A 15,204-nucleotide genomic window follows, 5' to 3' on the forward strand; every position below is an offset into this window, starting at 1 on the left:
TGTGTCTGTTATTTAGATCATGCCTGAGTCTAGACAAATGTGAGGTTTCTTTACCCATATATATATATATATATATGTCTAAAATTAATACCAGAGACACTTTTAAGGTTTAAATGACTATTATAATCTGATCTCCACTGACTGGTTAATAAAGACTCTGTTGTTCTTTAAATCGAGCCTTTCCCTTCTTTGGGGAAAGTTTCAGCAACCTGGACAAGAAGCATTTCATCTATTTGAAGCATTATGACCCTGATTTGTAGCAGCACAGCAAGGTTAAACAGTGAGACCTGTACATGTTTTTGTAGTTTACAAAATGGCCACCAGGGGGCACGAATACATACCTTAAAACCAAAATAATGAAACATGATCTTTGGCAGTTTTGGAGGAAACCAGGCAGCATCTGTGTTTTGTTTTGTTTTCTAGTCATTATTTAGTGTTGAACAGAATAATCCCTGAGATGCTTTTTACCCTCCTTATGCTTCACAAGCTCCACAAGGAGGCACACTTTCCCCAGAAGCCTTACCTCCTCCTATCACAGACTTGGAGATCCTACAGGTATGATACTTCACTTGGGACAGAAATGACCCAGTCTAATGTCAGGTAGATGCTAGTGTGAGCTACATAACATGCTCATGATAATGACCATTAAAGCATGTATTAAAAACATGTTGCTGCCTCTGGGACTTGTGCTGTAACTGACAAAACTCAAAGTAATGAAATATATAAGATTTTTACTGCTGAGCGATATGGCAAAATTATATTGTGAGACTATAAATAAGAACGAGAAACAGAAATTTCGAATCAACACTTTTTTAAAAAGAACTTACAGATATAAACAGAATATAATGTCTAAACAGATACTTGTTAGATTAGCCATAGATAGATACACTGGATACACTACATCATGCCATCCAGTCCTAGTGGTCTTTAATTTTATTAAAAGACATTATAGCATTAAAGTAGCATATAGTGTTATAGTTAAAAGTTCTTTGTTCCAAACTTGGGAAAAACTCACAATTCTGAAATAAATACAAATATGCAGCTTGCATTATGCAAATCTGTCAGAAGATCATTAGGATTCTTACCACGATTCTATGCATTAAGGGTTTTTTTTTTTTTGTTTGTTTTTTTTTTGGTTGATGTCTCCTTGAAAAAGCCTTTGAAAGTAGAATTGGATCCTTCCAAGTAGAATATTTTTACAAAAGTAAGAAACCTCAAAAACTAGTCTTAGTGGTATATAACTGCTTGTTTTTCTGTCCTCCTGTTAGTTTTGGACTGCAAAGAAGCTTGCAAATAGCCCACTGTCAAAGAGTTCCCTTAATGATTTTATGGTGGTCTAACATCATACATCTGTGTGCTGTTAATAGTCACCAGGATTGGTCTTTTTCCCAATGTGTCTTTTACTGTGCCTGCTGCTCGACTCTCCATTTTTCCTTATATTTTGTCCCTTCTTTCTCTTTCTCTCTTTTGTCCTGATCATGGTCTGCAGCTGGTCCAAGTTCACACCGTCGGAGGAGCTAGCCAGCAGTTCTGTATATTGAAATAAATTCTGGAAAGTTCTCAAATGATCCTCCAGAGTTTGTTGCAAGGTTATAACATCTTTCTGCAGTTCCACTACAGAACCACTGGAGGCAGCAGTGCAGTTGCATGGCTTCAGTTCCAGTACACTGAGTCTGTTAGCGAGCTGTTCCACCTCCCTCCCAAGGCTCCAGAAGTCACTAACTGAGTAGTCCTCATCGTCCTCCTTTTCGGAAATTTCTGGTAAAGTGTCTTCAGCATTACTTCCCTGGTCCTTTGTGAGGTTCCATTCTGTAAATGCGACTGGGTCATCGTTGGTCATTTGGACTTTCTCACTACTGCTCTTCCTTAGAGAGGTCAAGCTATTCTCATGACTGTCAATCTTTTCCTGCATCAGACGCATTTTCTGGAGCAGTTCAGGAATTGCAATCTCCTTCTGCTGGATGTTGGACCAGTCTGAGACCTCGATGACCTCATCTCCCAAAATCATCTCAAGAACTTCAGAATGGCGGATGGCATCCTTGAGTAAAGAAGAGAATGATGCAGAGAGACGTCTGACTTCTGCTTCCTTAGCAACAAATTGGTCTTTAAGCCCAATAATCTCCTTTTGGCTGTCCAGGAGTGCAGTTTTTAACTGGTCCAAGTTGTCGTTAAGAGTCTTCCTACTGACTTGTTCAAATGCTAGTGATTCTCTCACACTCCACAAGCCTTGATGGAGATCTTCAACTTCTGGGGTCCACTGGCTAAGCTCTCTCTTTGCGTCAACATCCTCCAGGGCATACCGGTTCTCTTTGACAATGTTTGTAACATTAGCCACTTCAGATTCCAACCTAGCCAGTGAGTCACTGATTTCTTTACAGCTGCAAATCTCACCTGCTGTGGAATGCTCATTATTTTGGAGATGCTGATAAATATTGTCCACATCAAGTTGAGTCTCTCGCAAATCTCTCTCTTGGTTACTGTGATTAGATGCTAGTTCATTAACAGATTTCAGCGTAGCCACTCTAGCCGCCTCCACTTCAAGCCCAATCTGTGCCAAATGAACCTCTGTGTTGTGGCTGACATACTCCAGTCTTTCACTCAAGTTCCTCAAGCCATGGTCCAGCTTTTGTACAATATTAATCAAATGTTTGGAGTTTTCAATTAGTGGACTGAGCTCCATTGTGTTATTCAGCACTTTCATGTCCAGACTACTGATGGCCTCCCACACACTGGTCTCCAGTGGTGATTGGCTTTCACTGGCAGTATCTGCGAGACTGTGTTCTCCCTGTGTTGTCTCCTGCAGCCTTTCATAATCAAGTCGAATTTCCTCCATGGACTTATTCAGAGACTGTAAGTTCACCTAAATGGCATGACGACAAACAAATGGAAACTTTAAATACACTCTAATATTTTTGAGTTTTCATTGATACTGTTCTAAAGGCTATTTAATATTGGGTAATAAAGCTTTACCTGTATTTCCTCATGACTCGTGTCGATATAGTTTTCAATTTTGTCCTTTAGACCGGTCATGTTATGAAGATGCCGTTCTTGTTGCAAGTGTAGTTTTTGTTCTATCTCTTTTTGTTGTGAGTCCAACTCTGTCCATATTTGCTGCATCTGTTCAAAGCTGTCCTCCAAATGTTTCTCACATTTTGCTGCATGGGCATGTCTAGTTTTGGACATGCTCTCTTGCTCATGCCTTAGATTTGTCAGATCTATGGACAGACCTTCCATCTCTCTGGACAAGTTCTCTAAAGTACTATTAAAGCCATCCAGCACTGGTTGAAGTTGGGCCATTACTGCTGCAAATATTTGTTGAAATGCCAAGAGGTTGCTGGAATCCATGAAGGGTAGAGAAGAAGGAGGAGGAGGAGGAGGAGGAGGAGGAGGGATATCTCCACCACTGCCTAAAACAAAACACTGATATCAGTAACCTTAAATATGTCGCCTCAGGCATGTCAGTATCTGCTCCGAACCTTTAATACCACAGGTGTTCATGTTGTCAAAAATAGCCATCAACTCTTTATTCCTTTTAAAAAAGAATAGGCTTCAATAAAAGATTATATTGTTCTGGATTGTTTTGTCTTTCTGACGTCTTCAAGGAATGCAATGTATTCCTGAACATTCCTCCTCTGTTCTTAGCAGATGTATTCTCATGAAACCGTAAACCTATCTCTTTAGTCAGGCGTACACTTAATACTTTCCATAATACAGTATTGTGCTCTCATACATCTGACCAAATGCATATTATCATCTAGTGCTTGCTAATATTATGAACAGCAGCTACGTTAATCCCTCTACCCGCTACACTGCTTCTTTCTTTCTACCCAACCCGAGGCATCCAGAAATTGTACTAGCTCCTATTGTCTTCCTTGCCATGAAGATTTTGGACCTCCACTCAGATGAGGCCGACTTTGTGAGGATCCTGAGGCATCTAGAGATTTACCAGCTCCGGTTAGACTCTGCTATACTAAAGAGGAGATGTGAACTCCATGTGATCTTTGAGAACAACAATCTCCTCATCAATACAACATTTTAATTGTAAAGACTGTATATTTATAATCACACCCTTCACACCCATATGAGGATGAGGCTGGTTCCTCTCAAGGTTTCTTTCTTTACCATTCAAGGGAGTTTTACCTTGCCACTGCTGCCTGAGTCACCTCAGACTTGCTCATTGGGGATAAAGACAAACACAATTAAGTATATCTAATTGATCTTTATATTATTCTTTATAATAAGCTTCTGTTCTATGTTTAGGTTCTGTAAAGCTGCTTTGAGACAATGTCAATTTGGTTTGGTTTCCTCCGGGTACTCCGGTTTCCTCCCCCGGTCCAAATACATGCATGGTAGGTTGATTGGCATCTCTGGAAAATTGTCCATAGTGTGTGAGTGAATGAGAGAGTGTGTGTGCCCTGCAATGGGTTGGCACTCCGTCCAGGGTGTATTCTGCCTTGATGCCCGATGACGCCTGAGATAGGTACAGGCTCCCAGTGACCCGAGGTAGTTTGGATAAGCGGTAGAAAATGAATGAGTAAATGAATGAGTATTTTACCCTGAGACAGGAGGAACAATATCAGATTGCTGAACAGGATTATCCAAATCCCTACTACTTACAGGTGAGTGCTTATCTACCAGAACTATCTTAATAATATACATTTGGTAATAACTTGCTCTGGTTTAGCAATCCCAGCTTCCATCATTCACTCATCTTCAGCCTGGGTCATGGTAGATCTGCAGCCTATCCCAGGATATCCTAAAGTTCAGTGCAAAATCTTTCACTCCTTCATGTTTTCTGGGTCAGAAAAGGAAAATGCAACTCTAAAATTAAATATGGGTGTATCCTGCAACAAGAGCTTACCGTAACACATTAAGGAGCAGAATAATTGTCTGAAAAAAACAAAAATCAGAAGTCACTGTTTTTCTTTTTGATCTTATCATCTTTCAGATCCTGATTTAAAGAAGGCTGTGTATAGTGACAGTGACATACATATGAATACTGAGAGGATATAACCACAGTGAACAGTAAAGTCAAGTATAGTAATAAGGATTGGGGTTACATGATAGAGATGTTTATAGCTTAATGGAAATGTTATTTTTTATAATTGTTGTACTGTATTAACTGTTTTAAGTAAAAATCTTTCACATTGTTTGAAACTTCAATGGGAATATTAAGCATCAGGTTTGTTTTCCCTTCCTACAATATTCCCTGTTATCAGAAGAGCAGTACACCCTCAATTTCCTGTCTGAAGTCACTTAAAGTCCATCAAAGAGCCAGACACATTTAGGGAATTTCTTCTGTGTTATAGAACCAAGCATCATTGAAAGAAGCAAACAAGGACTGTAGTGTGAGTGATTATAGGTTATGGGCCAAAAGTGAGATCATTTAGTTCCAGACCAGAGTACTGAGTATACTTGCCAGAGTCAGAGTCATCAGGCTGTGAAGCATCTGTTGGAGCTGATTGTGGGTGTTTTTGACTAGACTGAATTTCTCCCATCAGAGTTACTGTGGATGACAGAGAAGTTGCACATGGGCTTAATGAAATATAATCTAAATAAAATATAAAGAATTAATTAAACCTTTAAAAAGGGGTCAGTGTGGCTGCAGGTTTTCATCCAAGCAGAACCCACAAGTCATTCCACTTGTTTAAACAATCAGTGTTGTTCTTTATACTGTGAGGTGTAGCTTCAGATTGAGTGGAATGAAAATGTAACTGCATTCTGGTCCTTTCCCAGTAAAATCGAGACCTCTGACATAAACCACATTGTTCCTTGGCCCCATTTTACACCAGTACCTACCAGTGCTAATTAACGTGGCCTTTCACATCAAATGTGTGCAAAGAAATGCATATTTAATGGCCTGGGTTCTATTTCTGCTGCTTGCTACACAGGGTACATAAATAATTTCTAACTGAAAAATACACTATTCAGGCTATATTCAGCAGTCTATGCCTATAATCTAAACATATCTGGTTATATTTTAGCTTGTAGTTCTGAAATAAAAATGTAGACTATGTCATGGTTGTAACTGGCAACAAGCAATTATTTGTTTGCATACAGCGTTAAGGTATGTTCTAGAATCTAGTGCAGAAAATCACATAAGTGAAGCTCCACACTCTGCCCTTCATTGTCTCGTAGGTACCTGCGGACTACCGTTCGGAAGGTTGTGAGTTGGAATCCCAGGTCTTCCAAGGTGCCACGCTGGGCCCTTAACCCTCAATTGCTCAGTTGTATTAAATAAAAAGAGAGATAAAATGTAAGTCACTCTGGATAAGGGAGTCTGCCAAATGTCATACATGTAGTGGATAATGTGGATAAATGTGTTTACCTGTCTCCTGACAGTTGTTACCTCCGTGGCCTGGGCAGCACTTCCATTGCAGGGCAGTAATACTTTTCTTCTTCTGTCTGTATGTAGGCCGTTAAAGCATACAGTTAAAGCCAAAAATTGCTTTCAAATTCCCTCTGATGTGAACAAAAAGCATGCCCTAACTAACATTCCAAACTGCATTTATGGTAATAAGAAAAACTGAGATTGAATGCCTTTAACCTCTGGACACCAATTAAGCCTTGTGCATTAAACATGAGGCATTTATTTATGAATGAACTCACATAGGATTTTGGCAGTCAGGGTCACCTTTACTGCAGGGGTTGACTGACTTCACTACATCCTCCTCAGCACCATTGAGCTCTTGCATGTTTACCAAACGATGATGAAAAAATGCACACCAGTTTCTGGATGTAGACAGAGAGCACCACAAAAGAAACAAAAAAGAAGGAAATCTGGGTTTAAAGCATACATAATATGTAAGATGAGCACTGAGATAAGACAAGCTGTGAACGAGGATGAATAGATGCATTAAAGGTTCTTTTTTCTTTTCTTTCTTTTGGCTCTTTTAAGTTCTGAGACTGATAGTGTGACTTTCAAAATCTAAAAAATAAGAGTCCTTTATTCTATACCGACATGTACATTACTGATTTAGTAAACTGTTCTAACATTAATCTTATCGCTAAAGTTAAATTTTTTTATACCAATATTTATGATGATATTGAAATATTAATTCCTAATGACTATGAATTACTTCCTTTTTTTAAAGCACCAGTTAGCAGAAACTTCTCGTGTCTACACTTGTATAATGAATTGCTTTTTACACATGCACGGCTTAAAATGGTTTTGCTTATCATCTATCATTATCATATTATCATGTGGCTGAACTGTCCTGTTTCTTGTGTGCTATATACTTTTATCTAGTACTGTTTGCTCATGCTTCCATATCTCTCATCTCATCTCTCTTTAATCTTTACTCCTTCTTTCATCTCTTTTATCGATTATTCTCTCTTTAAACATCACATTATTTATCTCTGAGCCTCTTTTGTGGTTCATGTCTGCACACATACACCGGTTCATGATGGTCCTGACTCAAATACTCAGATTTCTTCTACCTGCTGATGATGGAGTTATATTGAGTGACGCAGTGCAGAGCATGTCCTGTGATCATATTTTTATTCACTGTGTGTGTGTGTGCTCTAAATGATAATATTAAACATATCAAATTCAGTCCTCAAATGAAAATACATATTATTTCATCCTCATTTAAATTGAATTATAGCTTTGCATATTTCATTAACTTTGTTTTTGTAGCATCAGCAGCATCAAATATATTTATTTTTGACAGTACTTGGGCACACGTTTTTGCTATTTAATATACTTTCAGTGCATAGAACCACTATGAATTTATGTCCATAATATCTGTTGACTTTGTATTTATAAATAAAAATGCCAGAATAAAATAGAACTGAACTGAATATAAACGCAGATATGTTTAGCAAATGTAATCGATACGGTCTGAAGACCGTATACAATATTTATAATTATCTATTAGGAATACATGTACACTCAATGCAGTTATCTAATCAGCCACTCATATGGCAGCAGTGCAAGACATTAAATCATCCATATGCAGTACAGCACCTTTGGGTAATGCTCATGTCATCATTAGGTTGGGGAGAAATCTCATTCATTTTCAATGTGGCATGATTGTTCGTGCCAAACAGACTGGTCTGAGTATTTCTGCTGAGTATTTCAGGTTTTTTTTTTCTTCACACACAACAGTCTTATTACACTTATTAGACTTATAACTAGCATTATTCAGAATGGTACAATAAAGACAATGCATCTAGCTTGTAGCAGTTCTGCATACGGAAGTGCTTTGTTGGTGAAAGATTGGCTAGAGCTAACAAAAGGCTACCATGTCTTAGGTAAACACTCTGTACAACTGTGGTGAGGGGAAAAGCATCTCAGAATACTCAACATGGCAAACCTTGAAGCAGGTGGGCTAGAACAGCAGAAGACCATGTTGGGAACCACTTTGCTAAGCTAAGAACAGCTGAGGCTTCAGTGGGCACAAACTGCCCAAAACTTCACAGCTGAAGACTGAGACTCATCACACAAAGCGGCGTTTTTTTTTTTCTCAAAATTTGCACAGATGGTAGGCTGAAATTTTGGCTCTACAAACAAGAATTCATGAACCCAACCTGCTTTGTGTGAACAGTCCATGCTGATAGAGATGGCGTAATGGCGTCGGAAATGTTTTTGCCTGTTAATACCAAAAAATCTTATCTTCAATGCCACTGACTATTTGAGTATTGTTTGTGACCATGTGAACCCCTTCATGGCCACAATTGCACATCTTCTACTGGCTAACTACAGCATGATAATGCACCATGTCGCAAAGCCAAATTCATCTCAAACTGGTTTCATTAACATGACTGAGTGTCATGCTTTTCAGTGGCCTTCCCAGTCACCAGACCTTTGGGATGTGGAAGAATTGGAGTTTTGTAGTATGACAATGCACCTGAAAAATTGACAACATGAACCAGAATTTCAAATGAATGTTTCCAACCATGCCATGAAGTATTGAGGCTGTTTTGTGAGCAAATGGAGTCCCTAACCAATATTAGTATAGTGTTCTTAATTAAGTGCCCGGTGAGTATGTGTGTATGTGAATAAATGCTGCATGGTAAATGTTCTTGTGCAAATTGAACCTTGTGTCTATATATAAAGTTTTTTACTAACAAGTAATAACCTGGGCGAAGGTAAAGCAGCTTCTTAACATTTCTCAGACCTTAAATATCTCTGGCAAAACAGGTGGTTCAGTTATATGCAGATAAAAGTTCAAGACAGGTGCATAATGCAAGATTTCACATAGACTCAGACTTTACACTCTAAGTCTCAAATTATTATAGAAAAGGAAAGTAAGCAAAGTAGTCCGCAGGATAAAAGCAGGATTGACGGTTAATATGAAATTAATTGCACCCCAATCATCTCTTTACCTACATTACATGCAAAATGTCTGTGCTAAATGGACATTTGCCCTGAAAGTATATTAAATAACATAATCAAAAGTGTATAAATACTTACGTTCCTTCAATGTATAATAGGCAATTTGGGAGAATGTAAGATGCAAGTGCCTAAAATTTAACATAACAATTATTTATTAAACATATAATTTGACTTTACAAACCACTGTGAATTCTTTAAGGATTCGTTTATATCATTTATTCCTTGGGAACCAAAACTGTACCCCCACAGTCACACATTTTTCTGAACAATGGTCAGTCAAATTGAATATTTATTGTATTTTATTTAAATATGTGAAATAGTCAATTGTAGGAAAATGTCCAACATAACAAACTGAGTCTTTCTACCTTTAGTCATCTAAAGCCCCGATATCTTTAGTTTGTTTTCCCATAAACTAACTGTAGCAGTTTTACTTAAAGAATTGAGAAGTCTGGTATGGTAGTTCTTTTTTTTAATTTTTTTGCAAGTCTCATTGTATCGATCCAATCTTTGTTTACTTTTCCAACGTGATGTAAAATCAGTGCTTACCCTCTACGTGCAGGCTGGTGTGAACTCACTCTCAAGAAGGGCAATGGGCTCTGAGGTGTCTCCAGTTGAGTATCCAGTTGTCCAGATCTGCTGAGATGTCCAAGAGGTACCGGAATACCAGATGTACTAAAACTGCTCTTGAGTGCTGCCTTTTCTTCTTCCTCTACATCTGGATCCCTGACTCCAAACTCACTTAAGCAGGATGAGCATAGCAACATGGCCAGCAGCATGAGCACTGTGAGGTCCATCCTTCTGCCTCTTACTCGAAAACACACATGCAACATCAGGAAAAAGGCACTAGAAATGTTTTTCAAGTTTGTGGTTTGCTTCTGAGAACAGCCTTGGACCTTTTTTTCCCTATGTCTTTCTAGCTGTGTGCTCTTCACTCTCACAGTTCACAAAACTTTCTTAGTCCCCACCCTCCCTGCGCCCACTTCCTGTCTATCCTTCTCTCACCCCCTCCCCTCCCTTGACAGTATCACACCCTCAGACAATTGAAGGAAAGAAGCTGCCTGCTTCAAAGGGTTAAAGGTGCTGGAGCAATAAACCAGGTGTCAAATATATACTGAGCTTTGGTTTGTATGGCCACACACACACACACACACACACACACACACACACACACACACACACACACACACGCCATTTCTAACTTGTAGGACAACAGCTTAAATTTGGACTGTTTTACAAACTGCTATTTACTTTAGAGGTTTATTTTCAGAATAGATGTTTTAACATTGCAAAGTTAACCAGAGCAAAAGAGCTGAAAATTATCCATGACCCAAAAGTCTGGTTTTATGGTTGTGTCATCAATTAAAAATAAGCATGTTCACACACTGGAGGCCTTGTTCTCAGGGCTGACCCCAGACACTTTTAGCAGACATCAACTGCTCTTTCTCAAACTGAAGAGACACCATCCCACCAGCAAAGCAGCTGTGCAGGGCTCGCCCTGTTTGGAATAACGACAGTCTCAGGGAGAAGGCTACTATTGTGTGGATAAGTTGAAGAAAGGCAGGCTTCAGTGAAGACCTGCAGTGTAGTGATTCTCAGAGCCACGGGTTCAGTGTCCGTCCGACCGATTTTATCGTGTGCGGCTCAGCTGTGACAACAAACACATGCTGTTGGCCTCAGACCCTGTCAAAACTTCACTGTTTCCTGCACACTGATCAAGAGTTTCCTGTATGCTGAGCTGACCCTTAGTGACCCCACATTTCAGAACCACTGTGTCATCCCATTTTAGCCATTATTTGTGTTATATCCCTGGAATGGAAAAATTTATCACATTTTAAAAATGCCTTCCAAGTTTTTCTAAGTACTCACATGACCGTCTGGACTTGGGTTGTAACCAACTAACTAACATTAAATGGAATGAACCGAGAAAGGTTTTAAATACAGATACAATTTGTTTTCTTTACCAAAAAGGTTTACCTTTTAAGTGGTTAAGATTAGACCTGTCCATCATAAATTAGAGTGGGAAGTTTATTCTTCAGATATGAAGCAATATATTTCATTTATTTATCCTTAGTCACTGCCTGGTCAAGTTCACAGTGGTTTAAATTAGGCACTAGTTTGTTATATTTTTAGTAAGAAAATGCTAATCTCTGGAAATTAAACAGTCTATAGGGTTTACACAGAATGGTGCAGGGAAAAACATTAAGTGAGCAACAGTTCTGTGGTTTGAAATATCTTCTTGATGAGAGAGATCAGAGGAGAATGACCAGATGATCAGTTTAATAAGAACACACAACACATCAAACATTGAGGCAGATGGGTTAGTAGTTTCTGAAATACTCAAACCAGCATATCTGGCACTGACAACCATGACACTCTTGAAGTCACAGAGATCACACTTCCTCCCCATTCTGATTTTTGTGGTGAACAATAACTTGGCCTGCATTTGCATGAGTGTCTGCTTTGTGCTGTTGCCACAATAAATTGCCAAATGACAAATTAGATAACCTCAGATGTACAGGTATTCCTAATGAATTGGATAGTGAGTCTATACAGAGTTTAAGAAAGTTAGTACTCCCTGTCAAACATGTTCAGCTGCCATGTAACATTGCTTGAGTGTCTCATGTCTCAGAGGAAGCCCTTGTTCTACTTCACATGTTCAGACTTGTAACTGTTATGCAATAGGAAAGAAGTGGAAATTGGCACCAACTAAATCAGACAAAAAAAAATGGAGAAAAACATTAATTATGGCCATGTGAAAAGAATATGGTGCCTGCGGTTTGCTAGTCATTTTGTAGCCTACAGCTTTTCCCCTGGGAACTGAGATTTCTGTTAAGAAAGCATAAATGTAGACTGACAGACGGAGAGAATATAGTGCAGTCATATTTCTTTCAGAACTCGTCCTGTAGAGTCTTTGAGCCTATAATTGTCAATATTGCCATGTTAAATTGTGCAGTGTTGATTGGATTCAGTCCATATTCATTGTGGGACTGAAACCATTCAACGAGAAAGATGATCTGGTTAACCCTCTATGACCGTAGTATATGGACAGTAAAGCTAGCCTTCAACTGGCGTCTTGCTTATTTCTCATAGATAATTATTAGAATTGCTTTCAAAATATAGTCTCAAAATGGGTGAACTGAACCACAAGTGACTCTTTGTTGCTGCAGATGATTTTGTGGACTGAAAAGTAAGCAATCATTTCTAGTGGTATTTCACTGTCTAATATACTGACCACTATTTCTCCCATTCCGTTTCATATGGTAGAAATGAATTTACAACCCTGTCTCATGGCAGTTTGTGACATAGTCACGAAATTTAATGTATTGATTCGTGTTCGTGTCATTCAGCACAACTTTCGATCTAATGTATTTCAATAGGAAGCATCTTTCATGCCTGCACCATGTTTTTCTTTCTGACACTCGGAAAAGCCATTTTTCCATCTATTTGGTGTCAAATTGGACAGTAAACTAAATATTACAGTGCCCATGAGCCTTTTACTATGTTGAAGACTTCAGCTAAAACTACCTCATGACCCACCGCCGATTCACTTTTAATGACATCCTCATCTTTTTTTCAACACAAACACGAAAGTGTGCTTGATAATTTAACAATACGATGTCATGACCATCCGTTTTATTTGATTCTCCTTCTATTGTGAGAACAGGGGATTAGTTGTGGTTATTAATTAAATTAAATGAAAATAAAATAAATTAAATTAATTAGTGGACGCCCGCATTACCCGTGAGCCTCAGCATCCGTTGCTATGGAGACGGAGTGATTGCGATTGTGTGATTTCTGCAGGCCGTGAATTCTCCTTCATTGCGCTCAAACCATACAGATGGGGGACAAATTGAAGTAAAAACATAATGAATGTGAAAGGATGAGTGTATTAGATTTCAGACAGGTATATTGCATGATGCAGTTAAGCAATTAACATCCCATCATGCTCTCTGGCATATGTAAATAAGGGAATATATTTTGGAAGAATGGAGCGCCATCCCCTGAGTTAGAGACTTCTATGCCAAGGCTCATTCAAGCCGTTAACACCTTACTAACACACTATGTTGTGTTTTCTTTTCACTAGTTACATTTCATTTGGTTCCAGTACGTTTAACATCAGTCTTACAGGAAATATTCACTCCAACACACAGAGAGCAGCTTTGGAGGGGAAATGTGCAGGCTCCGAAGGAGACCCTCCAAGGACCTCTAAAAGGGACATTGTAGCTCGTGGCAAGTGAGGGGAAGGCGAGGAGGCCAACGCCAAGCCTCAGCTACAGGTTACATGTGAATTATTTGACATCTGTTGGAATTTACTATGTAAATGTTGGAACAACTGAAATTAGAACACGGTGATTGATTGTTGAGAATGTAAAATCAATATCCAAAAAGACATTAAAAAGTTCATAAACCTTATAACAAACCAAATAACAGTGATGAATTTAAGTTTAAATCTAAAATTCATGTAAAAGTACAACCCAATCTCACGGCAGTTCGTGAAAAATCCCACAAAATTTGAGACTGGGTTTGAATTTACTAAGCATCGCAAAAAAATAAAATTATATATATATATATATATATATATATATATATATATATATATATATATATATATATATATGTTAAAGCTTTTTCAAATGTATTTATATGAAAATCTATCAACAGAAATGTCGCTAAAATAAAATATTGCGATTATACACTACCTGTTAAAAGTTTGGGCACACATGCTAGAATAGAAGGGTTTATTTTCTGATATAATAAAGTATGAAACATGTAAATAAATAAATAAATAAATAAATAAATAAATAAATAAATAAATAAATAACCCCATTAAATAGCTAACAGTATGCTTGAAGCATTGTATGCCATGATCTTCTCAAACAACATGAGGAAGATTCCCCAAAAAGACGAGGCAGAGCTTTCTAACTGTTTTTAAGGAAAAATAAAAGAGAAACAGAAAAGAAAGTTTATGAAATTTAGACAAGTATTTACTTCACTATTTACTTTTGTTCAAGTACTTATGAAAAAAAATCAAGAAAATATAAATATATATTTAATCAGTATATTTAATATGCCTGTCCATATCAACGTATGGACTATTAACATGTCTCTTAAGGACAAAAAAAGTAAGTAAACAGTGTAATGTACAATATGTCTTACATTTCACAATATGTTTAGTTGATGATGGAAAGCACTGTCTAAGATCAATGTATTCAGATATAAAGCTGAAGGTAAATGTATTGCTAACTAAATGACATGGTATTTTGCTGCATGCAGCTGTGTCAGCAGTTTGTCTCATGTAACAGGGTGTTATGTCTGTGACGTGTTTGTAGCCACTGGAAAAGGGAGTATAAACATGTTTCATGTTTTGTCTGCTTTACTTTGTGTGTTTGATGCCATCCTATTCATATTGTGTCTGGAGGTAATGGTAGTCAGCTGGCTGACTGGAAGCCCAGCGTTGTCTGAAAAATGAAAGAGAAAGATCCCATCTGCTGCCATCAGGGCTCACTCCATCTTACAGGCCTCGAGAGACTGCCTGTGTCTCCACCCTGTCTCTCTATTCCACCCACTCACATATCATGAACCAATCAGCTTTGAGCAAGAGGGTGGATGTTCATCAATATACAGCACACTGTGTAGTCATATCCTATTCTAAGATAAAAACAAACTGATTCAGCTGTTTTTGGTGGTCAGGTTTTCTGCTGTTAGGATGTTTAGTCAGTTTTTAGACATGGCGGCATTTCATAATTTTCTTTTAGAGGGCAAAAAGTGCTGGCAAAATAGTAATCGAATATTTTCACTATGTAAAGTATAATCCCTAAGTATAATCACATTTACTCTTAAGCAACTAAGAAGCAGTCTGAATT

General features: G+C 38.1%; 1 protein-coding gene across 3 annotated transcripts; it reads right to left on the bottom strand.

Annotated features, from left to right (window-relative positions):
* Nucleotides 1-714: 714 nt before the first annotated feature.
* On the bottom strand, nt 715-10,271 carry mmrn2b (multimerin 2b). Of its 3 annotated transcripts, none has more exons than XM_027163095.2 (6): nt 9,887-10,271; nt 6,610-6,732; nt 6,329-6,405; nt 5,420-5,506; nt 2,971-3,407; nt 715-2,860 (listed from the first exon to the last, which is right to left on the bottom strand). In XM_027163095.2, the coding sequence occupies exons 1-6, from the start codon at nt 10,168-10,170 to the stop codon at nt 1,361-1,363; spliced, it is 2,508 nt and encodes an 835-aa protein (XP_027018896.2). In that variant the 5' UTR covers nt 10,171-10,271; the 3' UTR covers nt 715-1,360. The 3 variants fall into 3 exon arrangements, with proteins under 3 accessions (XP_027018896.2, XP_047673396.1, XP_027018897.2); XM_047817440.1 differs by having other exon boundaries at nt 9,916-10,030; XM_027163096.2 differs by lacking the exons at nt 6,329-6,405; nt 6,610-6,732; nt 9,887-10,271 and adding an exon at nt 6,143-6,306.
* Nucleotides 10,272-15,204: the final 4,933 nt, after the last annotated feature.

Source organism: Tachysurus fulvidraco, chromosome 8, assembly GCF_022655615.1.
Source record: "Tachysurus fulvidraco isolate hzauxx_2018 chromosome 8, HZAU_PFXX_2.0, whole genome shotgun sequence".
NCBI lineage: Eukaryota > Metazoa > Chordata > Actinopteri > Siluriformes > Bagridae > Tachysurus > Tachysurus fulvidraco.